Below are 23,428 nucleotides of genomic sequence, written 5' to 3' on the forward strand. Positions count from 1 at the left end.
TGGTAGTTTGATAGGGATTGCATTGAATCTGTAGATTGCTTTGGGTAGTAGAGTCATTTTCACAATGTTGATTCTTCCCATCCAAGAACATGGTATATCTCTCCATCTATTTGTATCATCTTTAATTTCTTTCATCAGTGTCTTATAATTTTCTGCATACAGGTCTTTCGTATCCTTAGGTAGGTTTATTCCTAGATATTTTATTCTTTTTGTTGCAATGGTAAATGGGAGTGTTTTCTTGATTTCACTTTCAGATTTTTCATCATTAGTATATAGGAATGCCAGAGATTTCTGTGCATTAATTTTGTATCCTGCTACTTTACCAAATTCATTGATTAGCTCTAGTAGTTTTCTGGTAGCATCTTTAGGATTCTCTATGTATAGTATCATGTCATCTGCAAACAGTGACAGCTTTACTTCTTCTTTTCCGATTTGGATTCCTTTTATTTCCTTTTCTTCTCTGATTGCTGTGGCTAAAACTTCCAAAACTTTGTTGAATAAGAGTGGTGAGAGTGGGCAACCTTGTCTTGTTCCTGATCTTGGTGGAAATGCTTTCAGTTTTTCACCATTGAGGATGATGTTTGCTGTGGGCTTGTCATATATGGCTTTTATTATGTTTAGGAAAGTTCCCTCTATGCCTACTTTCTGGAGGGTTTTTATCATAAACGGGTGTTGAATTTTGTCGAAAGCTTTCTCTGCATCTATTGAGATGATCATATGGTTTTTCTCCTTCAATTTGTTAATATGGTTTATCACATTTATAGATTTGCGTATGTTGAAGAATCCTTGCATTCCTGGAATAAACCCCACTCGATCATGGTGTATGATCCTTTTAATGTGCTGTTGGATTCTGTTTGCTAGTATTTTGTTGAGGATTTTTGCATCTATGTTCATCAGTGATATTGGCCTGTAGTTTTCTTTCTTTGTGACATCCTTGTCTGGTTTTGGTATCAAGGTGATGGTGGCTTCGTAGAAGGAATTTGGGAGTGTTCCTCCCTCTGCTATATTTTGGAAGAGTTTGAGAAGGATAGGTGTTAGCTCTTCTCTAAACGTTTGATAGAATTCACCTGTGAAGCCATCTGGTCCTGGGCTTTTGTTTGTTGGAAGGTTTTTAATCACAGTTTCAATTTCAGTGCTTGTGATTGGTCTGTTCATATTTTCTATTTCTTCCTGATTCAGTCTTGGCAGGTTGTGCATTTCTAAGAATTTGTCCATTTCTTCCAGATTGTCCATTTTATTGGCATAGAGTTGCTTGTAGTAATCTCTCATGATTTTTTTTATTTCTGCAGTGTCAGTTGTTACTTCTCCTTTTTCATTTCTAATTCTATTGATTTGAGTCTTCTCCCTTTTTTTCTTGATGAGTCTGGCTAGTGGTTTATCTATTTTGTTTATCGTCTCAAAGAACCAGCTTTTAGTTTTATTGATCTTTGCTATTGTTTCCTTCATTTCTTTTTCATTTATTTCTGATCTGATTTTTATGATTTCTTTCCTTCTGCTAGCTTTGGGGTTTTTTTGTTCTTCTTTCTCTAATTGCTTGAGGTGCAAGGTTAGGTTGTTTATTCGAGATGTTTCCTGCTTCTTAAGGTGGGCTTGTATTGCTATAAACTTCCCCCTTAGAACTGCTTTTGCTGCATCCCATAGGTTTTGGGTCGTTGTGTCTCCATTGTCATTTGTTTCTAGGTATTTTTTTATTTCCTCTTTGATTTCTTCAGTGATCACTTCATTATTAAGTAGTGTATTGTTTAGCCTCCATGTGTTTGTATATTTTACAGATCTTTTCCTGTAATTGATATCTAGTCTCATGGCGTTGTGGTCGGAAAAGATACTTGATACAATTTCAGTTTTCTTAAATTTACCAAGGCTTGATTTGTGACCCAAGATATGATCTATCCTGGAGAATGTTCCATGAGCACTTGAGAAAAATGTGTATTCTGTTGTTTTTGGATGGAGTGTCCTATAAATATCAATTAAGTCCATCTTGTTTAATGTATCATTTAAAGCTTGTGTTTCCTTATTTATTTTCATTTTGGATGATCTGTCCATGGGTGAAAGTGGGGTGTTAAAGTCCCCTACTATGATTGTGTTACTGTTGATCTCCCCTTTTATGGTTGTTAGTATTTGCCTTATGTATTGAGGTGCTCCTATGTTGGGTGCATAAATATTTACAATTGTTATATCTTCTTCTTGGATCGATCCCTTGATCATTATGTAGTGTCCTTCTTTGTCCCTTTTAATAGTCCTTATTTTAAAGTCTATTTTGTCTGATATGAGAATTGCTACTCCAGCTTTCTTTTGGTTTCCATTTGCATGGAATATCTTTTTCCATCCCCTTACTTTCAGTCTGTATGTGTCTCTAGGTCTGAAGTGGGTCTCTTGTAGACAGCATATATAAGGGTCTTGTTTTTGTATCCATTCAGCCAATCTGTGTCTTTTGGTGGGAGCATTTGGTGGGAGCATTAGTCCATTTACATTTAAGGTAATTATCGATATGTATGTTCCTATTTCCATTTTATATATTGTTTTGGGTTCGCTACTATAGGTCATTTCCTTCTCTTGTGTTTCGTGTCTAGAGAAGTTCCTTTAGCATTTGTTGTAAAGCTGGTTTGGTGGTGCTGAACTCTCTCAGCTTTTGCTTGTCTGTAAAGGTTTTAATTTCTCCATCAAATGTGAATGAGATCCTTGCTGGGTAGAGTAGTCTTGGTTGCAGGCTATTCTCCTTCATCACTTTCAGTATGTCCTGCCACTCCCTTCTGGCTTGTAGGGTTTCTGCTGAGAGATCCGCTGTTAACCTTATGGGGATTCCCTTGTGTGTTATTTGTTGTTTTTCCCTTGCTGCTTTTAATATGCTTTCTTTGTATTTAATTTTTGACAGTTTGATTAATATGTGTCTTGGCGTGTTTCTCCTTGTATTTATCCTGTATGGGACCCTCTGTGCTTCCTGGACTTGATTAACTATTTCCTTTCCCATATTAGGGAAGTTTTCAACTATAATCTCTTCAAATATTTTCTCAGTCCCTTTCTTTCTTTCTTCTTCTTCTGGAACCCCTATAATTCGAATGTTGGTGCGCTTCATGTTGTCCCAGAGGTCTCTGAGACTGTCCTCAGTTCTTTTCATTCTTTTTTCTTTATTCTGCTCTGCAGTAGTTATTTCCACTACTTTATCTTCCAGGTCACTTATCCGTTCTTCTGCCTCAGTTATTCTGCTATTGATCCTATCTAGAGTGATTTTAATTTCATTTATTGCATTGTTCATCGTTGCTTGTTTCATCTTTAGTTCTTGTAGGTCCTTGTTAACTGTTTCTTGCATTTTGTCCATTCTACTTCCAAGATTTCGGATCATCCTTACTATCATTATTCTGAATTCTTTTTCAGGTAGATTGCCTATTTCCTCTTCATTTGTTAGGTCTGGTGGGTTTTTATCTTGCTCCTTCATCTGCTGTGTGTTTTTCTGTCTTCTCATTTTGCTTATCTTACTGTGTTTGGGGTCTCCTTTTTGCAGGCTGCACTTTCGTAGTTCCCGTTGTTTTTGATGTCTGTCTCCAGTGGCTAAGGTTGTTTCAGTGGGTTGTGTAGGCTTCCTGGTGGAGGGGACTAGTGCCTGTGTTGTGCTGGATGAGGCTGGATCTTGTCTCTCTAGTGGGCAGGTTCACGTCTGGTGGTGTGTTTTGGGGTGTCTGTGGCCTTATTATGATTTTAGGCAGCCTCTCTGCTAATGGGTAGGGTTGTGTTCCTGTTTTGCTAGTTGTTTGGCATAGGTTGTCCAGCACTGTGGCTTGCTGGTCGTTGAGTGAAGCTGGGTGCTGGTGTTAAGATGGAGGTCTCTGGGATATTTCCACCGTTTAATATTATGTGGAGCTGGGAGGTCTCTTGTTGACCAGTGTCCTGAAGTTGGCTCTCCTACCTCAGAGGCAGAGCCCTGACTCCTGGCTGGAGCACCAAGAGCCTTTCATCCACACAGCTCAGAATAAAAGGGAGAAAAAGTAGGGAGAATTAGTAGAAGTATGAGTAAAGAAAGATGGAAAGGAGGAAAGGAAGGAAGGAAGAAAGAAGCAAAGAAGGAAAGAAAGGAGGGAGGGAGGGAGGAAGGAAGGAAGGAGGGAAAGAAGGAAAAAAGACAGAAAGAAAGATGATACAGTAAAAATAAAATAAAGTATAATATAGTTATTGAATTAAAAATATTTAGAAAAAAAAAAAAAGGGACGGATAGAACCTTAGGACAAATGTTGGAAGCAAAGCTATACAGAGAAAATCTTACACAGAAGCATACACATACACCTTCACAAAAAGAGGTAAAGGGGGAAAAATCATAAATCCTGCTCCCTGAGACCACCTCCTCAATTTGGGGTGATTCGTTGTCTAAAGGAGGGAAGGAAGGAAGGAAAGAAAGAAAGAACGAAGGTAAAGTATAATAAAGTTATCACAATTAAACTTAATTATTAAGAAAAAGAATTTTTTTAAAAAAAGTCATGGACGGATAGAGCCCTAGGACAAATGGTGGAAGCAAGAGTATACAGACAGGATCTCACACAGAAGCATACACGTACACATTCACAAAAAGAGGAAAAGGGAAAAAAATCATAGATCTCGCTCCTAAATTCCACCTCTTCAATTTGGGATCATTCCTTGTCTATTCAGGTATTCCACAGATGCAGGGTATATCAAGTTGATTGTGGAGCTTTAATCCGCTGCTTCTGTGGCTGCTGGGAGAGATTTCCCTTTCTCTTCTTTGTTCTCACAGCTCACAGGAGCTCAGCTTTGGATTTGGCCCTGCCTCTGCGTGTAGGTCGCCGGAGGGCGTCTGTTTTTTGCTAAGACAGGATGGGGTTAAAGGAGCCGCTGATTCGGGGCCTCCGGCTCACTCAGGCCGGGGGTTGGGGGATGGGGGAAGGAGGGGCACTACGTGCGGGGCGGGCCTGCAGCTGCAGAGGCAGCGTGACGTTGCGGCAGAGGCCGGCGTGATGTTGCACCAGCCTGAGACCCGCCGTGCGTACTCCCGGGGAAGTTGTCCCTGGATCCCGGGAACCTGGCAGTGGCGGGCTGCACAGGCTCCGCGGAAGAGGGGTGTGGAGAGTGACCTGTGCTCGCACACAGGCCCCTTGGTGGCGGCAGCAGCAGCCTTAGCGTCTCCCGCCCGTCTCTGGGGTCCGCGGTTTTAGCCGCGGCTCGCGCCCGTCTCTGGGGTTTGCGCTTTCAGCCGCGGCTCGCGCCCGTCTCGGGGGCTCACGCCCTCAGCCGCGGCTCGCGCCCGTCTCTGGGGTTCGCGCTTTTAGCCACGGCTCGCGCCCTTCTCTGGAGATCCTTTAAGCAGCGCTCTTAAACCCCTCTCCTCGCGCACCAGGAAACAAAGAGGGAAGAAAAAGTCTCTTGCCTCTTCGGCAGGTGCAGGCTTTTCCCCGAACTCCCTCCCGGCTAGTCGTGGTGCACTAACCCCTTCAGGCTATGTTCAAGCCGCCAACCCCAGTCCTCTCCCTGAGCTCCGTCCAAAACCAAAACCCGAGCCTCAGCTCGCAGCCCCGCCCGCCCCGGCGGGTGAGCAGACAAGCCTCTCGGGTTGGTGAGTGCTGGTCGGCACCGATCGTCTGTGCAGGAATCTCCCCGCTTTGCCCTCCGCACCCGTCGCTGTGCACTACTCCACGGTCCCGAAACTCCCCCCTCCGCCTCCCGCAGTCTCCGCCCGCGGAGGGGCTTCCTAGTGTGTGGAAACTTTTCCTCCTTCACAGCTCCCTCCCACTGGTGCAGGTGCCGTCCTTATTCTTTTGTCTCTGTTTTTTCTTTTGCCCTACCCAGTTACGTGGGGAGTTTCTTGCCTTTTGGGAGGTCTGAGGTCTTCTGCCAGCCTTCAGTAGGAGTTCTGTAGGAGTTGTTCCACGTGTGGATGTATTTCTGGTGGATCCGTGGGGAGGAAGGCGATCTCCGCGTCTTACTCTTCCGCCATCTTCAAGGTCCGGATTTTTATCATAAATGGGTGTTGAATTTTGTCGAAAGCTTCCTCTGCATCTATTGAGATGATCATATGGTTTTTCTCGTTCAATTTGTTAATATGGTGTATCACATTGATTGATTTGCATATATTGAAGAATCCTTGCATTCCTGGAATAAACCCCACTCGATCATGGTGTATGATCCTTTTAATGTGCTGTTGGATTCTGTTTGCTAGTAGTTTGTTGAGGATTTTTGATCTATGTTCATCAGTGATATTGGCCTGTAGTTTTCTTTCTTTGTGACATCCTTGTCTGGTTTTGGTATCAAGGTGATGGTGGCCTCGTAGAATGAGTTTGGGAGTGTTCCTCCCTCTGCTATATTTTGGAAGAGTTTCAGAAGGATAGGTGTTAGCTCTTCTCTAAATGTTTGATAGAATTCGCCTGTGAAGCCATCTGATCCTGGGCTTTTGTTTGTTGGAAGATTTTTAATCACAGTTTCAATTTCAGTGCTTGTGATTGGTCTGTTCATATTTTCTATTTCTTCCTGATTCAGTCTTGGCAGGTTGTGCCTTTCTAAGAATTTGTCTATTTCTTCCAGGTTGTCCATTTTATTGGCATAGAGTTGCTTGTAGTAATCTCTCATGATCTTTTGTATTTCTACAGTGTCAGTTGTTACTTCTCCTTTTTCATTTCTAATTCTATTGATTTGAGTCTTCTCCCCTTTTTTCTTGTTGAGTCTGGCTAATGGTTTATCAATTTTGTTTATGTTCTCAAAGAACCAGCTTTTAGTTTTATTGATCTTTGCTCTCATTTCCTTCATTTCTTTTTCATTTATTTCTGATCTCATTTTTATGATTTCTTTCCTTCTGCTAACTTTGGGGATTTTTTTGTTTTTCTTTCTCTAATTGCTTTATGTGCAAGGTTAGGTTGTTTATTTGAGATATTTCCTTAAGGTAGGATTGTATTGCTATAAACTTCCCTCTTAGAACTGCTTTTGCTGCATCCCATAGGTTGTGGGTCGTCGTGTCTCCATTGTCATTGGTTTCTAGGTATTTATTTCCTCTTTGATTTCTTCACTGATCACTTTGTTATTAAGTAGTGTATTGTTTAGTCTCCATGTGTTTGTATTTTTTACAGATCTTTTATTGTAATTGATATCTAGTCTCATAGCATTGTGGTCGGAAAAGATACTTGATACAATTTCAAATTTATTAAATTTACCAAGGCTTGATTTGTGACCCAAGATATGATCTATCCTGGAGAATGTTCCATGAGCACCTCAGAAAAATGTGTATTCTGTTGTTTTTGGATGGAATGTCCTATAAATATCAATTAAGTCCATCTTGTTTAATGTATCATTTAAAACTTGTGTTTCCTTATTTATTTTCATTTTGGATGATCTGTCCATTGGTGAAAGTGGGGTATTAAAGTCCCCTACTATGAATGTGTTACAGTCGATTTCCCCTTTTATGGCTGTTAGTAGTTGCCTTATGTATTGAGGTGCTCTTATGTTGCGTCCATAAATATTTACAATTGTTATATCTTCTTCTTGGATCGATCCCTTGATCATTATGTAGTGTCCTTCTTTGTCTCTTCTAATAGTCTTTATTTTAAAGTCTATTTTGTCTGATATGAGAATTGCTACTCCAAGTTTCTTTTGGTTTCCATTTGCATGGAATATCTTTTTCCATCACCTTACTTTCAGTCTGTATGTGTCTCTAGGTCTGAAGTGGGTCTCTTGTAGACAGCATGTATATGGGTCTTGTTTTTGTATACATTCAGCCAATCTGTGTCTTTTGGTGGGAGTATTTAGTCCATTTACATTAAGGTAATTATCGATATGTATGTTCCTATTCCCATTTTCTTAATTGTTTTGGGTTCGTTTTTGTAGGTCTTTTCCTTCTCTTGTGTTTCTTGCCTAGAGAAGTTCCTTTAGCATTTGTTGTAAAGCTGGTTTGGTGGTGCTGAACTCTCTCAGCTTTTGCTTGTCTGTAAAGGTTTTAATTTCTCCATCAAATCTGAATGAGATCCTTGCTGGGTAGAGTAATCTTGGTTGCAGATTTTTCTCCTTCATCACTTTAAATGTGTCCTGCCAGTCCCTTCTGGCTTGCAGAGTTTCTGCTGAAAGATCAGCTGTTAACCTTATGGGGATTCCCTTATGTGTTATTTGTTGTTTTTCCCTTGTTGCTTTTAATATGTTTTCCTTGTATTTAATTTTTGACAGTTTGATTAATATGTGTCTTGGCATATTTCTCCTTGGATTTATCCTGTATGGGACTCTCTGTGCTTCCTGGACTTGATTAACTATTTCCTTTCCCATATTAGGGAAGTTTTCAACTATAATCTCTTCAAATATTTTGTCAGTCCCTTTCTTTTTCTCTTCTTCTGGGACCCCTATAATTCGAATGTTGGTGCATTTAATGTTGTCCCAGAGGTCTCTGAGACTGTCCTCAGTTCTTTTCATTCTTTTTTCTTTATTCTGCTCTGCAGTAGTTATTTCCACTATTTGATCTTCCAGGTCACTTATCTGTTCTTCTGCCTCAGTTATTCTGCTATTGATCCCATCTAGAGTATTTTTCATTTCATTTATTGCGTTGTTCATCGTTGTTTGTTTCATCTTTCGTTCTTCAAGGTCCTTGTTAAATGTTTCTTGCATTTTGTCTATTCTATTTCCAAGATTTTGGATCATCTTTACTATAATTATTCTGAATTCTTTTTCAGGTAGACTGCCTATTTCCTCTTCATTTGTTAGGTCTGGTGGGTTTTTATCTTGCTCCTTCATCTACTGTGTGTTTTTCTTTCTTCTCATTTTGCTTATCTTACTGAGTTTGGGGTCTCCTTTTTGCAGGCTGCTGGTTCGTAGTTCCCATTGTTTTTGGTGTCTGTCCCCAATGGCTAAGGTTGGTTCAATGGGTTGTGTAGACTTCCTGGTGGAGGGGACTAGTGCCTGTGTTCTGGTGGATGAGGCTGGATCTTGTCTTTCTGGTGGGCAGGTCCACATCTGGTGGTGTGTTTTGGGGTGTCTGTGGACTTATTATGATTTTAGGCAGCCTCTCTGCTAATGGGTGGGGTTGTGTTCTTGTCTTGCTAGTTGTTTGGTATAGGGTGTCCAGCACTGTAACTTGCTGGTTGTTGAGTGAAGCTGGGTGCTGGTGTTGAGATGGAGATCATTGGGAGATTTTCGCCATTTGATATTATGTGGAGCTGGGAGGTCTCTTGTGGACCAGTGTCCTAAAGTTGGCTCTCCCACCTCAGAGGCACAGCACTGACTCCTGGCTGCAGCACCAAGAGCCTTTCATCCACACGGCTCAGAATAAAAGGGAGAAAAAGTAGAAAGAAAGAATTAGTAGAAGTAGAAAGAAAGAAGGAAAGAAAGAAAGAAAGAAAGGAGGGAGGGAGGAAGGAAGGAAGGAGGGAAGGAAGGAGAAAAAGAAAGAAGATAAATTAAAATAAAATAAAGTAAGATAAAATATAATAAAGTTATTAAAATAAAAAATCATTATTAAAAAAAAAAACGGACGGATAGAACCCTAGGACAAATGGTGGAAGCAAAGCTCTACAGACAGAATCTCACACAGAAGTATACACATACACACTCACAAAAAGAGGAAAAGGGGAAAAGATCATAAATCTTGCTCTCAAAGTCCATCTCCTCAATTTGGGATGATTCATTGTCTAAAGGAGGGAGGGAAGGAAAGAAAGAAAGAAGATAACATAAAGTTATTAAAATAAAAAATAATTATTAAGAAAAAAAATTAAAAAGAAAAAAAAACGGACAGATAGAACCCTAGGACAAATGGTGGAAGCAAAGCTATACAGACAAAATCTCACACAGAAGCATACACATACACATTCACAAAAAGAGGAAAGGGGGAAAAATCATAAATTTTGCTCTCAAAGTCCACCTCCTCAAAATGGGATGATTTGTTTTCTATTCATGTATTCACAGATGCAGGGTACATCAAGTTGATTGTGCAGCTTTAATCTGCTGTTTCTGAGGCTGCTGGGAGAGATTTCCCTTTCTCTTCTTTGTTCTCACAGCTCCCAGGGGCTCAGTTTTGGATTTGGCCCCCGCTCTGCGTGTAGGTCGCAAGAGTGCGTCTGTTCTTAGCTCAGACAGGACGGGGTTAAAGGAGCCGCTGAGTCGGGGGCTCTGGCTCACTCAGGCCAGAGGGACGGAGGAGCACAGAGTGCCGGGCGGGCCTGCAGCGGCAGAGGCCAGCATGACGTTGCACCAGCCTGAGGCGTGCCGTGCGTTCCCCCGGGGAAGTTTTTTCTGGATCCCGGGACCCTGGCAGTGGCGGGCTGTACAGGCTCCCCGGAAGGGGGTGTGGATAGTGACCTGAGCTCGCACAGAGGCTTCTTGGTGGCGGCAGCAGCAGCCTTAGCGTCTCATGCAGGTCTCTGGGGTCCGCGCTTTTAGCCGTGGCTCCAGCCCGTCTCTGGAGCTCCTTTTAGCAGCGCTCTTAATCCCCTCTCATCGCGCACCAGGAAACAAAGAGGGAAGAAAAACTCTCTTGCCTCCTTGGTAGCTCCAGACTTTTCCCGGGACTCCCTCCCGGCCAGCCGTGATGCACTAACCTCCTGCAGGCTGTATTCACGCCGCCAACCCCAGTCCTCTCCCTGCGCTCCCACCGAAACCCGAGCCTCAGCTCCCAGCCCCGCCCGCCCCAGCGGGTGAGCAGATTAGCCTCTCGGGCTGGTGAGTGCACCGATCCTCTATGCGGGAATCTTGCCGCTTTGCGCTCCGCCCCCCTGTTGCTACGCTCTGCTCCGCGGCTCCGAAGCTTTCCCTCTCCGCCACCAGCAGTCTCCGCCTGCAAAGGGGCTTCCTAGTGTGTGGAAACCTTTCCTCCTTCACAGCTCCCTCCCCCTGGTGCAGGTTCCGACCCTATTCTTTTGTCTCTGTTTTTTCTTTTGCCCTGCCCAGGTACGTGGGAAGTTTCTTGCCTTTTGGGAGGGCTGAGGTCTTCTGCCAGCGTTCAGTAGGTGTTCTGTAGGAGTTGTTCCACGTGTAGATGTATTTTTGGTGTATCTGTGGGGAGGAAGGTGATCTTCGCGTCTTACTCTTCCGCCATCTTCCCCTCGTCTAAAATCTTTATATTTTAAACTGATTAGTTTTAGTATGTGATTGGTATTTAGTATGCACAGAAACTGTGCCATAAGTATTTTTAGGCTAATTATTTGTGCCAGATACCTATTATTTTCCTTATTAATTACTTTATTCTGATGTTCTGATTATAGGTGAGGTTATCATCTTATTTGTCTTTATATTCCTTATAGGCATTCGCATGATATCTCTCACATAGTAAATCCATGATATATACACACTTGATCAATAAATATATGTATGTTTTAATTGAGAACCTACTGTGTGATAGAACTGAAGATCAGATATTAATAGGATGCACTCCTTTGTCCTTGAGGGACTCTATCCAAAGAATGAATTAACAGATAGTTGTATTTTATTGAGGCCAAGTACACTGAGTTTCCAGATAAAGTTTGATGGCTTCATATCATCAGTTTGCATGTGTGTTGACTACTGAACTCATTCCACCCACTTGCCTTTTTTTAAAAGTGAATTTGTTTCTAAGAGCTCTCATGGATGTAACTTTTTTTGTTTTTAAATACTATACTCAACTTTAAAACTTAATATCAATATATAGCTCTTTATTGTGTTTGATTAATTGATTATCTGTCTCTTCCAGTTGAATATAAACTCCACAAGGGTAGCCACTTTGTCTCCTCTGTTCACTCCTTTATCCTCAACACCTAGAATAGTACATATCACATAGTAAGCATGAATAAATATTTGTTGGATTATATATCAATACATAAATTAAGCAGGGTCTCTGAGACCAAGTTTGGGCCCCAGTGAGAAAAAAGAAAGGTTACTGGCTCAATCATTGCATGTTCCTTAACAAGGGCTGGCTAAAAATATTTACATGGGATTTATAGTGATATACAACACTGTTGGACCTTAGGCCCCCATTCTAGACATTAGGGTCCTAGTGATTTGTACTGGTTTCTTTCCTTCTTATCAGCCCTAAAGTCAAGCGTCATTATCTACCATCTAATCTACCTCACTGAGCCAATTTAGAACTAATTTACTTTTTACTGATTTTTTTTTCTCTAAGAAATAATACTTTACTAGGGATTTAACTGAGGAATGTAAAAGGTTTTCAGAAGGAGTAGTAGTCCCAATAACAAATTTCCCTTTTGCAGAGAATAAGATCATCCTTAACCAAGCTGTGTGGGTTAATGGTAGGTTTTGATTATTCACGCCAGTATATTCTCCATCTTTGACATGGATAATCAAATATTAACGTCTTTCTTCTCTTTATATTATTATATATTCTGTGATGTTGCATCATAATGTTAAAGGATTATGCAGCTTGCATATTAAAGTCATGTAAAATATACCAGTGAGTCCCAGATTTATTACAGTACTTTTGTCATTTTTTTATCATTAAAAAAGAAAACATTTTCGAATGTTAGTTTCACAGTGGATGATATTCATTATATGTTAAATTATATGGAGGTTTAGTTGGGAGGGGTTAAGTCATTTATTAAAAGAGAAATCAGAGTAAGAATAGGTTATCTGTATCATTTTATTTTGAAACCTACAACTATCTTGTGCATTTCAGGTTATGAAAGAGCAGGAACAGTACATTGCAACTCAGTACAAGGAGGCCATAGATTTGGAGCAAGAATTGAGGCTATCTCAGGAGCAGATGCAGAACTCTCATACAGAATTGGTGGAGGCTCATCGTCAACAAGTCCAAGCACAGAGAGAAGTAGAAAGGCTGTCAAGTGAACTGGAGGAAATAAAGCAACTCTCTAAAGAGAAAGTAATCCCTATTCTAATTTTACCTTACTGAAAATACTAAAATTTTTAACCTTTACTTTTTCGACTATAGAATATAGTTCTTAAAAAAGTTAATTGTGTTCCACAACAATGTGAATGTATTTAATGCCACCAAATTTTACACTTAAAAATGATTAAGGTGGTAAATTTTATGTTATGTGTATTTTGCCCAAATTTAAAAAAAACTGTTATATTTAGCACAGCATTGTAGTGTAACTTGGAAGTCTCTCAGAACTGAGTATTAGTCAAACTACTTAGTTTTCAATAAAATGAGTTATAAAGCACTTTCAGACTTTCAAGTGAATTTGAGCTATCACTCAGACAAAAAAATAAATCTAATAAATCTTTTTTAAAAGATTTATTCATTATTTATTTATTTAATATAATTTATTTTTGGCTGCATTGTGTCTTAGTTGCAGCACACGGGATCTTCATTGAGGCATGTGGGATCTTTCATTGCAGCACACAGGCTCTTCATTGCGGCGCGTGGGCTTCTCTCTAGTTGTGGCATGCAGGCTCCAGGGAGCGTGGGCTCGGTAGTTGTGGCGCTTGGGCTCCAGGGCGCATGGGTTCTATAGCTTGCGGCACGCGGGCTCTAGTTGAGGCACGTGAGCTCAGTAATTGTGGCACACTGGCTTAGTTGCCCTGCAGCATGTGTGCTCTTAGTTTCCTGACAAGGAATCGCACCCGTGTCCCCTGCATTGTAAGGCGGATTCTTTACCACTGGACCACCAGGGAAGTCTCTAATAAATCTTTTTTAGTAAAAACTTTTTACATTTGTAGCCATTCATATATGAAAACTAACTATCTAAATTTATAACTGTTAGAAACCTGCAGTCCAGAACCCTTGGGGAGGAAAAGAGCTTTTAAATAGCAAGAGCACTAATATAGATTGTATTTCCCTAGTATTAGATAGAAAGTTAACAACTTCGCTTAAAAATATTTAGATTGATATATGTGAGTTAATTACTTAGACTTCGAGAAAAATGTATTTATTGGTATTCTAGAAAAGTTCTTGTGATTTTTCTGCTTTCTATTATGGTTACTAATTCAGTATGGGAATTGACTGAAAATGTTTTTACATTTAGCCTTGGTTAACCTAATGACATTTTTATTCACATTTCTGGGTGGTTAGACTAATAAAAAATATACAGGGAATTTTTACTAGAATGTCAGGCACATGGGAGTCTACTAGGAAAAGGGAGGCTATCTACTTTTATCTCATTTCTGTCCTTATCAATAGTATCTAAATGTAGTAGAATTGATTTTATCTGATAAACTAAGCTCAGTTAATCAAATAAGTAAGTGAAAGTGGGGAATTATTAAAAATGACATTTTAGGCCTTCCCTGGTGGCGCAGTGGTTAAGAATCCGCCTGCCGATGCAGGGGACATGGGTTCGAGCCCTGGTCCTGGAAGATCCCACATGCTGCGGAGCAATTAAGTGCGTGCATCACAACTACTGAGCCTGCTCTCTAGAGCCTACAAGCCACAACTACTGAAGCCCATGTGCCACAACTACTGAAGCCCAGGCTCCTAGAGCCAGTGCTCCACAAGAAAAGCCACCGCAATGAAAAACACGTGCACCGCAACCAAGAGTAGCCCATGCTTGACGCAGCTAAAGACAGCCCACACGCAAAAACGAAGACCCAGGGCTTCCCTGGTGGCACAGTGGTTGAGAGTCCGCCTGCCGATGCAGGGGACACGGGTTCGTGCCCCGGTCCGGGAAGATCCCACATGCCGCAGAGCGGCTGGGCCCATGAGCCATGGCCGCTGAGCCTGTGCATCTGGAGCCTGTGTTCCGCAACGGGAGAGGCCACAACAGTGAGAGGCCCGCGTACCGCATAAAAAAAAAAAAAGAAAAAGAAAACATGAAGACCCAATGCAGCCCCAACGCAGCCAAAGATAAATAAATAAATAAACATTTTTTAAAAAAAAAAAAGACACTTTAGGGCTTCCCTGGTGGCACAGTGGTTAAGAATCCGCCTGCCAACGCAGGGGACACAGGTTCAAGCCCTGGTCCAGGAAGATCCCACATGCTGCAGAGCAACTAGGCCCGTGCGCCACAACTCCTGAGCCCCCGTGCCTCAACTACTGAAGCCCGCATGACTAGAGCCTGTGCTTCGCAACAAGAGAAGCCACCACAGTGAGAAGCCCGCTCACCACAACGAAGAGTAGCCCCCGCTCGCCGCAACTAGAGAAAGCCTGCACAGCAACGAAGACCCAATCCAGCCAAAAATAATAAACAAAATAAATACATTTATTTTTTAAAAAATGACACTTTAAGTATTATATTTTAACCCAAAAATCTAAGTTTACATTCATACGTTAATCTTTTAATGTGGGACCAAATCTTGGTTTTTGGTGTATGGTAGGGTCACTTGATTAAAATTCCACCTAGTCTTTCTTGCATAAACCATACTCATATTCCATCATCTATAGTTTCCAATTTTAGTTTCTTAAAATGGAAAAAGAATTGAAAGACATTTGTGAATCAGAGGATAGCATCTCATATTTTTTATGGGATTTCACACAATATTTTACAACTATCCTGACTGGTTCTAATTGGGTAGCAAATGTTTGTGACTCACTCATTGAATTGTCTCAAAGCATGTAACTTAGTTTCCATATAAAAACATTCATTTTACATGCATATTTCATCAATGTTCATAATGTAGACTAAAATTACATAATTGTAGTCACAAACACAACTAGCATAAATAGGTCTAGATAAATACACAACTGACTGTAGATAAGCAAACAGCACATCTGGTGAGCAAAAATGCATACCCATACCTAAGAGCAGACTATTTATCTGCCAAAGTTTAGTGTTCTGTGGTTATTAGTTTATTTTACAAAATACATTGGTTAGTGAACTTCTATTATATTATGATAACAAACAATATACTGATACTTTCCCATTAGTACTCTCTTAAAGATATAGATTAAAATCTAGATTAATACATTTTTTAAAGTGTACGTTTAATATGGTAACTGTGTATGAGTATATAGTATTATAAAAGATTAAGATACTTCTATAAATGTGCTGAGTTGTTTAGCTATAATAACCAAATAAACAAGTAATGTAACCTTTACTTAATATGTCATTTTAAGGAAGCTCATGGAAAACATTTAGCTGAAGAGTTGGGGGCTTCTCAAGTACGTGAAGCTCAGTTAGAAGCAAGAATGCAAGCAGAAATCAAGAAATTGTCAGCAGAAGTAGAATCTGTCAAAGAAGCTTATCATCTAGAGGTAAATAAAAATTTAATTTGTTCTATTACCCCCTGCTAAAGTGTGTTGATCTATCTGAACAAAGTATAAGTCTAGCTCTTAAATGTTCATTATAGAGTAATACATATGGTCTTCCATTTCTGGTATCCTAAACGTATAACTTTTGCTTCATATCCAGTGAACTAATATTCTGTGGGGTTAAGAGGTTGAATTCTTTAGCCAGGCATCCTGGTTCTAAATCTCAGCTCATTACTTGACATTTATGTAACCTTGGGCAACTAACTTAACATCTTTAACTAAAATGGATATAATAATGCTATCTATTTCATAAAACTGTGTTGAGGATTAAATGAATTAGTGTAGTTAAAGTTCTTACGCCAGAGCCTGGCACATCATTATCATTGTATCATTGGTTATAAAATAGCGCTTGCCAAAACTAACTGGAGGTATTTAATAACCAATATAAGCCGTTTCATGTGATGTAGATCTATTAATGTGTTGTAATTTTCAACATTTGCTCTGATAGTAAGTTAGAGAGGCAGTACAATACTTTTTATCTATCCATGTGTCCTGAGCCTTTATAGAAATGGGCAGTGTCACCCATTAGAATAGCATTTCTTGTCTTTTTAAAAACTATATTTGAAGATATCCAGAATTTATGTTTAAGATCTGAATAAATTACTTATGAAGTTCTAATAAAGCATTTTTCCGTATGGCAATGGTTGCAAATACATTTATATTAAACTCATTTCTAGGGAGTTTGGTAACATCTTTGTGAGGGATAAGTTGGGTTTGTGGTCACCATGTCTTGTTTAAATGCATTTAGAGTCATATCTCTTTGAAAACATTGTCTGCCAAACAAAACACATTTGCAAGCTGAATCCAGTCCTCAGGCCAAGAGATTACAACCTTTGGTCTTTAGAGACAAATGTGAATGCTGATGAGTTCAGCATAATTATTTGATATTAGCTGGTCAACTTAGTGACCATCAGTAGTAATTGGTCCATCTCAAGTATTTGCCAGGAACTACTCAGTATGCTTTTATTACATGGTCTGAATTTCTACTTTTATTTTAATCATCCAATTTTTTACTTTTAGTTTTATAAGCATCCTGAAATTATTTATAAGCAATAGTACATAAAATACATTGTAAAAATTGGTTCCAGTATTGCTGTTTAATATCTGGTATTAATATTTTATATGCATCATATAAAAACACCTAATATGGACACTCGCACAGGGGCTGCAGCTGGTGTCTTGGAGGCCTGTTGGGGATGAAGGCACCCAGCACAATGCTTTTCCAGTCAGGCCGCAGACATGCTGGTCCTTTTAAGCCTCGTGGTGAAACAGCTGTTTAATCCATTCAGACAGAAAAATGAAAGCTCTACATAGGAACACGATGTGAATGGAAGAGACCTTTCATTATGCAAACAGTATGGAACTCTAAACAGACACTAAAAACAGCTCTCATCTTAAGAACCCAGCACTTGTGTCACAGTAAAAGTTAGGTGCTGGTGGAACAGCTTTTGATAAATGAAGACTTCCAGCCAGAGGGTGATACCTTTGGACCCATCTTGCATTCGTGATCAGATTGGATACCTCCCATCCTGAGGCTCCCCAAGACTTTTGAAAAGTTTTTCAGTGATCCTTACAGAAAGACACCCTCTCCAGAGAAATGCAGTATTTATATACAGTGCATTGGATCTCTAGGAAACACCAGAGTTATCAGTGAAGAATATATTAAATGACTCAAGGGCTACTGTGAAGCATTTTTCTGTGGCTTGACAGTAAAGCTCCTAGAACCAGTTCCTGTCTCTGCAAGGTGTTATTTTAGAGTCAGTGATAACATCCAAAACCTACAAATTTATGCAGGGCATACCCTGAAGTTCTAAAAAATTAGAAACCTAAAGATGCCTTCTGTGTTGTGGGAATAACACTGATTGAACATTACCCAAGAGATTCCCTGGAATTTTGCCTTTGGACAGGCCTCTTTAACAGATGGTATGGGGATATTCAGCCTTGTCAGGTATGGCGGTTTTTTTATAGTTTATCTTATGAAGGCAAGGTAAAGAAGCTGCAGAGAACACCTTCAAACGACTATTCAATTTTTGATAACTATTACACTCCTGAAATGACTAGTGTTTTGCCACTTTGATCCTATAAGACTTTAACCCATGAGGTTGGACACAGATTTGGACTTTAACACTGCCAGTGGCTTGAACATCTAATGCAAAGTTCCAAAGATTTGGAAAAAGCTGACCAGTGCCCCCTAAACCTTTACCCTATCTGTTTACACAAGTTACAGCATGCTATTGGTTGTAGCACTATAGAAGGGTACAAAGCGCTGGTGAGGTGGATTGAAGATGAATCTGCTGACACACCTCCCTCCAAAACATAGTCATGAGGATAATGTGAATTTGCCAAAACCTGTAGAAGCCTTTAAGGAATGGAAAGAGTGGATAATAAAATGCCTTGCTATTTTCCAAAAATAAGGACCTTCAAATAGGAGTAATTAAAATAAATACTTACAGGTTAAAAAATATATATATAGGTTTTTTTGTTGTTCTTAACAAAGATTTTTTTAAAGTGTGTATGTTGGTTGAATATAAAAATGAGAGAATATGTCATTAAAGTAATAGGAAAGGAGATCAATAATTTTTAACTGTAATTTTTAAAATACAGGTTTCAGAGTTGTCAGAAAAGTCATTTAATTGCAAAACTCCTGATTTTTTTTTCAATGAAAATGAGATTTTTTTTAAACTTTATTATGGAAAATTTTAAACGTATTCAAAAGTAGAATAGTATAACTCTTCCTGTATATTGTTCAACTTCAGTAATTATCAACTCATGGCCAATTTGATTTAATCTATAAGTATGTCGACCATCTCTTTTATCTAAAAGGAAATACTTTTGAGAATGAAAAAGGGTGCTATTAGTAACTACATCAGGATACCAGGCATAAAACCTAGACAGCTGTAGGCAAACTGGGAAGTATGGTCACCATATCTTTAACCTCACTCACTTCCCTTTCTTCCCTCCCCCACATTCCCCCACATATCACATATTGTTTTGAAGCAAATCCCAAACATGATTGTTTCATCAATAAACATTTCTAAAAGATACGGACTATTTTAATAAATTTATTTATTTATTTTTATTTTTGGCTGCGTTGGGTCTTCGTTGCGGTGTGCAGGCTTCTCATTGCGGTGGCTTCTCTTGTTGCAGAGCACAGGCTCTAGGCACGTGGGCTTCAGTAGTTGTGGCTCGCAGGCTCTAGAGTGCAGGTTCAGTAGTTGTGGTGCACGGGCTTAGTTGCTCTGAGACATGTGGGATCTTCCTGGACCGGGGTTCGAACTCGTGTCCCTGCATTGGCAGGTGGATTCTTAACCACTGCGCCATCAGGGAAGTCGGATGAGGGCTATTTTAAAAAAACATAACCACAATGCTATTATTACACCTAAAAATTGACTTTAATTCCTTAATATCATCATACATCCAATCATTGTTCAGATTTCCTCAGTTATCACAAAAATGTCTTTATAGCTGATTTGTTCAAATCAGGATCCAAAAGCAGTCCATGGTATTTAGTTAACTGTTCTTAAGTAAATTTAAAACTATGGGTTCCTTCTCCCCTTTTTCCCTCTAGTATGTTATTTGTTGAGAAATCATGTTTGTAACTACAAACAGAATTTACTTTCATTTAAGTGGAAATGGAAAGTATTAGAATGTTGTTGAAACCAACTTCACCCTGTTTTCTTTCTTCCTTTCCTTTTCAATTTTGGGGCTATGTAGATGATTTCACATCAGGAGAAGCATGCAAAGTGGAAGATTACTGCTGATTCTCAAAAGACTTCTGTTCAGCAACTAAATGAACAGTTAGAGAAAACAAAACTAGAATTAGAAGAAGCTCAGGACACTATAAGCAATTTGCATCAGCAAGTCCAAAACAGGAATAAAGTAATTGAAGCTACAAACGAAGCATTACTTATTAAAGTAAGTAAACATATAAAAGTACATAAAGCAGAACTATAATGAAGTAAATTTATGACTTATTTTCCCATCCTTGTAGTTTGTAGAGGACTAAATAACCAAAAATTGACCTATTTGAATAAAATGTACTTTAGTTAGAAGACACTGAATTTGGACATTATATGTATCATATTACCACAGGAGAAATAATTTACGTTCAACCATGAACTTATAAAAAATTTTGTGTGTGTGAGAACATTCAAGTTCTAATCTTTCAGCAAATTTCAGTTATACAACTAGTGTTACCAACTGTAGTCATCATGTTATATATTAGATCCCTCAGACTTTAGTCATCTTATACCTGAAAGGTTGTACCCTGTTAGCAACCTCTCCTATTTCCCCCACCACCCAGCCTCTGGCAATCACTTTCCTGCTCACTGTTTCTATGAGTTTGACTTTTTTTTTTTTTAAGATTCCACACATAAGTGATATCATGCAGTATTTGTCTTTCTCTGTTTTATTTCACTTAGCATAATGCCCTCAAGTTCCATTCATGTTGTTCCAAAGGGCACATTGTATATTCCATTGTATGTGTATTTACCACATCTTTTTTTTTTTTAACATCTTTGTTAGAGTATAACTGCTTTACAATGGTGTGTTAGTTTCTGCTTTATAACAAAGTGAATCAGTTATACATATACATATGTCCCCATATCTCTTTCCTCTTGTGTCTCCCTCCCTCCCACCCTCCCTATCCCACCTCTCTAGGTGGTCACAAAACACCGAGCTGATCTCCCTGTGCTATGTGGCTGCTTCCCACTAGCTATCTATTTTACGTTTGGTAGTACCACATCTTCTTTACCCATTCATCCGTTGATGGGCACTTAGGTTTTTTCCTTATCTGAGCTATTGTGAATAATGCTGCAATGAACATAGGAGTACAGATATCTCTGATAACCTGTTTTCATTCCCTTTGAATATATACCCAGAAGTGGTATTGCTGGATCGAATGATAGTTCTATTTTTAATTTTGGGGGGAAGCTCCATGCTGTTTTCCTTAATGGCTGTACCAGTTTACATGCCCACCAACAGTGCACAGGGGCTCCCTTTTTTCCACACCCTTGCCAACACTCATCTCTTTTTGATGTCTTTTTGATGATAGCCATTCTAACAGTATAAGGTGATATCTCATTTGATTTTGATATGCATTTCCCAGATGATTAGTGATACTGAGTACCTTTTCATGTACCTATTGGCTCTTTGTATATCTTCTTTGAAAAAAATGTATATTCATTTCCTCTGCCCATTTTTTAATTAGATTGTTTCTTTGCTTTTGAGTTGTATGAGTTCTTTATGTATTTTGGATATTAACTCCTTATCAGTAAATGATTTGCAAATATTTTTTCCCATTCTGTAGGTTGCCTTTTCATTTTATTGGTTTCCATTGCTGTGCAGAAGCTTTTTAGTTTATAGAGTCCCTCTTTTTTATTTTTGCTTTTGTTGCCTTTGCGTTTAGTGTCAAATCCAAAAAATCATCACCACGCCTGATATCAAGGTGCTTACCCCGTGTTTTTTCTTATAAGAGTTTTATGGTTTCAGGTCATAAATTTAAGGGTTTTTTTGTTTTTTGTTTTTGTTTTTGCGGTACGTGGGCCTCTCACTGTTGCAGCCTCCCCCGCCGCAGAGCACAGGCTCCAGACGCGCAGGCTCAGCTGCCATGGCTCACGGTCCCAGCCGCTCCGCCGCAAGTGGGATCCTCCCGGACCGGGGCACGAACCCGCGTCCTCTGCATCAGCAGGCAGACTCCCAACCACTGCGCCACCAGGGAAGCCCTAAATTTAAGTTTTGAATACAGTTTGAGTTGATTTTTGTGTATAGTGTAGGATCGGGGTCCAGTTTCATTTTTTTGCATCTGGCTCTCCAGTTTTGCCAGCACCATTCATTGAAGATACTGTTCTTTCCATTGTATTGTATATTCTTAGCTCCTCTGTCATAAATTAATTGGCTATACATGCATGGGTTTATTTCTGGGCCATCTATTCTGTTCCATTGATCTATGTGTCCATTTCTATGCTAATATATACTATACTATAGCTTTGTAACATGGTTTGCAATCAGGAAGTGTGATGCTTCCAGCTTTGTTCTTCTTCAAGATTGCTTTGGCTATTTGGGGTCTTTTGTGGTTGCATACAAATTTTAGGATACCTTGTTCTATTTCTGTGAAAAATGCCATTGGAATTTTGATGGGGGTTGAATTGAATCTGTAGACCACTTAGGATAGTAAGGACATTTTCACAATATTAATTATTCCAGTTCATGAGCACAGAATATCTTTCCATTTATTTGTATCTTCTTCAGTTTCTTTCATCAGTGTCTTACAGTTTTCAGTGTACAGGTTTTTCATCTCCTTGGATAAATGTATTTCTAGGCATTTTATTCTTTTTGATGAAATTATAAATGGGATTATTTTACTAATTTCTCTTTCTGATAATTCATTATTAATATATAGAAGTACAACAGATTTTTATATACTGATTTTGTATCCTGCTGTTTACTGAATTCATTTACTAGTTCTAACAGTTTTTTGATGGCATCTTTAGGGTTTTCTATATATAATATCATGTCATTTACAAACAGTTACAATTTTACTTCTTCCTTTCCAATTTGGATTCCTTCTATTCCTTTTTTTTCCCCCTAATTTCTCTGGCTAGGACTCCCAATTCTGTATTGAATAGAAGTGGTGAGAGTGGGCATCCTTGTCTTGTTCCTGATTTTAAAGGAAATGCTTTCAGTTTTTCACTGTTGTGTAATATGTTAACTGTAGGTTTGTCATATATGACCTTTATTATGTTGGAGTACATTCCCCCTATAACCACGTGTTGTGCATTTTCATCATGAATGGATATTGAACTTTGTCAGGTGCTTTTTCTGCATCTTTTGAGATGATCATATGGCTTTTATCCTTCATTTTGTTAATGTGGTATCTCATTGATTTGCAGATGTTGAACCATCCTTATGTCCCTGGACCTAATCCCACTTGATCATGGTATATGATTCTTTTAATGCATTGTTGAATTCAGTTTGCTAATATTTTTTTTTTTTTTTTTTGCGGTACGCGGGCCTCTCACTGCTGCGGCCTCTCCTGTTGCAGAGCACAGGCTCCGGACGCACAGGCTCAGCGGCCATGGCTCACGGGCCCAGCCGCTCCGCGGCATGTGGGATCTTCCCGGACAGGGGCACGAACCCGCCTCCCCCGCATCGGGAGGCGGACTCTCAACCACTGCGCCACCAGGGAAGCCCGCTAATATTTTTTTTTTAATATTTATTTATTTTAAAATACTTTTTTTTATTAAGTGATATTGGAGTATAGTTGCTTTACAATGTTGTGTTAGTTTCTGCTGTACAGCAAGGTGAATCAGTTATACATATACATACATCCAC

At 39.4% G+C, this 23,428-nt stretch overlaps 1 protein-coding gene and 1 pseudogene across 8 annotated transcripts in view; both read left to right on the plus strand.

Annotated features, from left to right (window-relative positions):
- CCDC18 (coiled-coil domain containing 18) overlaps positions 1 to 23,428 on the plus strand; it is a 127,519-nt gene that overhangs the window by 88,820 nt on the left and 15,271 nt on the right. For 7 of the 8 annotated variants that reach the window (XM_032602757.1, XM_032602733.1, XM_032602709.1 and 4 more), the window contains 3 exons: positions 12,569 to 12,772; positions 15,902 to 16,039; positions 19,811 to 20,011. In XM_032602757.1, coding sequence (XP_032458648.1) covers positions 12,569 to 12,772; positions 15,902 to 16,039; positions 19,811 to 20,011 — 543 coding nt within the window. The remainder of the gene's footprint in view (positions 1 to 12,568; positions 12,773 to 15,901; positions 16,040 to 19,810; positions 20,012 to 23,428) is intronic. The other variant, XM_032602747.1, reaches the window with a different exon arrangement.
- LOC116738883 lies at positions 17,552 to 18,510 on the plus strand (annotated as a pseudogene).

The sequence above is a fragment of the Phocoena sinus genome, chromosome 1 (genome assembly GCF_008692025.1).
Source record: "Phocoena sinus isolate mPhoSin1 chromosome 1, mPhoSin1.pri, whole genome shotgun sequence".
In the NCBI taxonomy this organism is placed as follows: Eukaryota; Metazoa; Chordata; class Mammalia; order Artiodactyla; family Phocoenidae; genus Phocoena; species Phocoena sinus.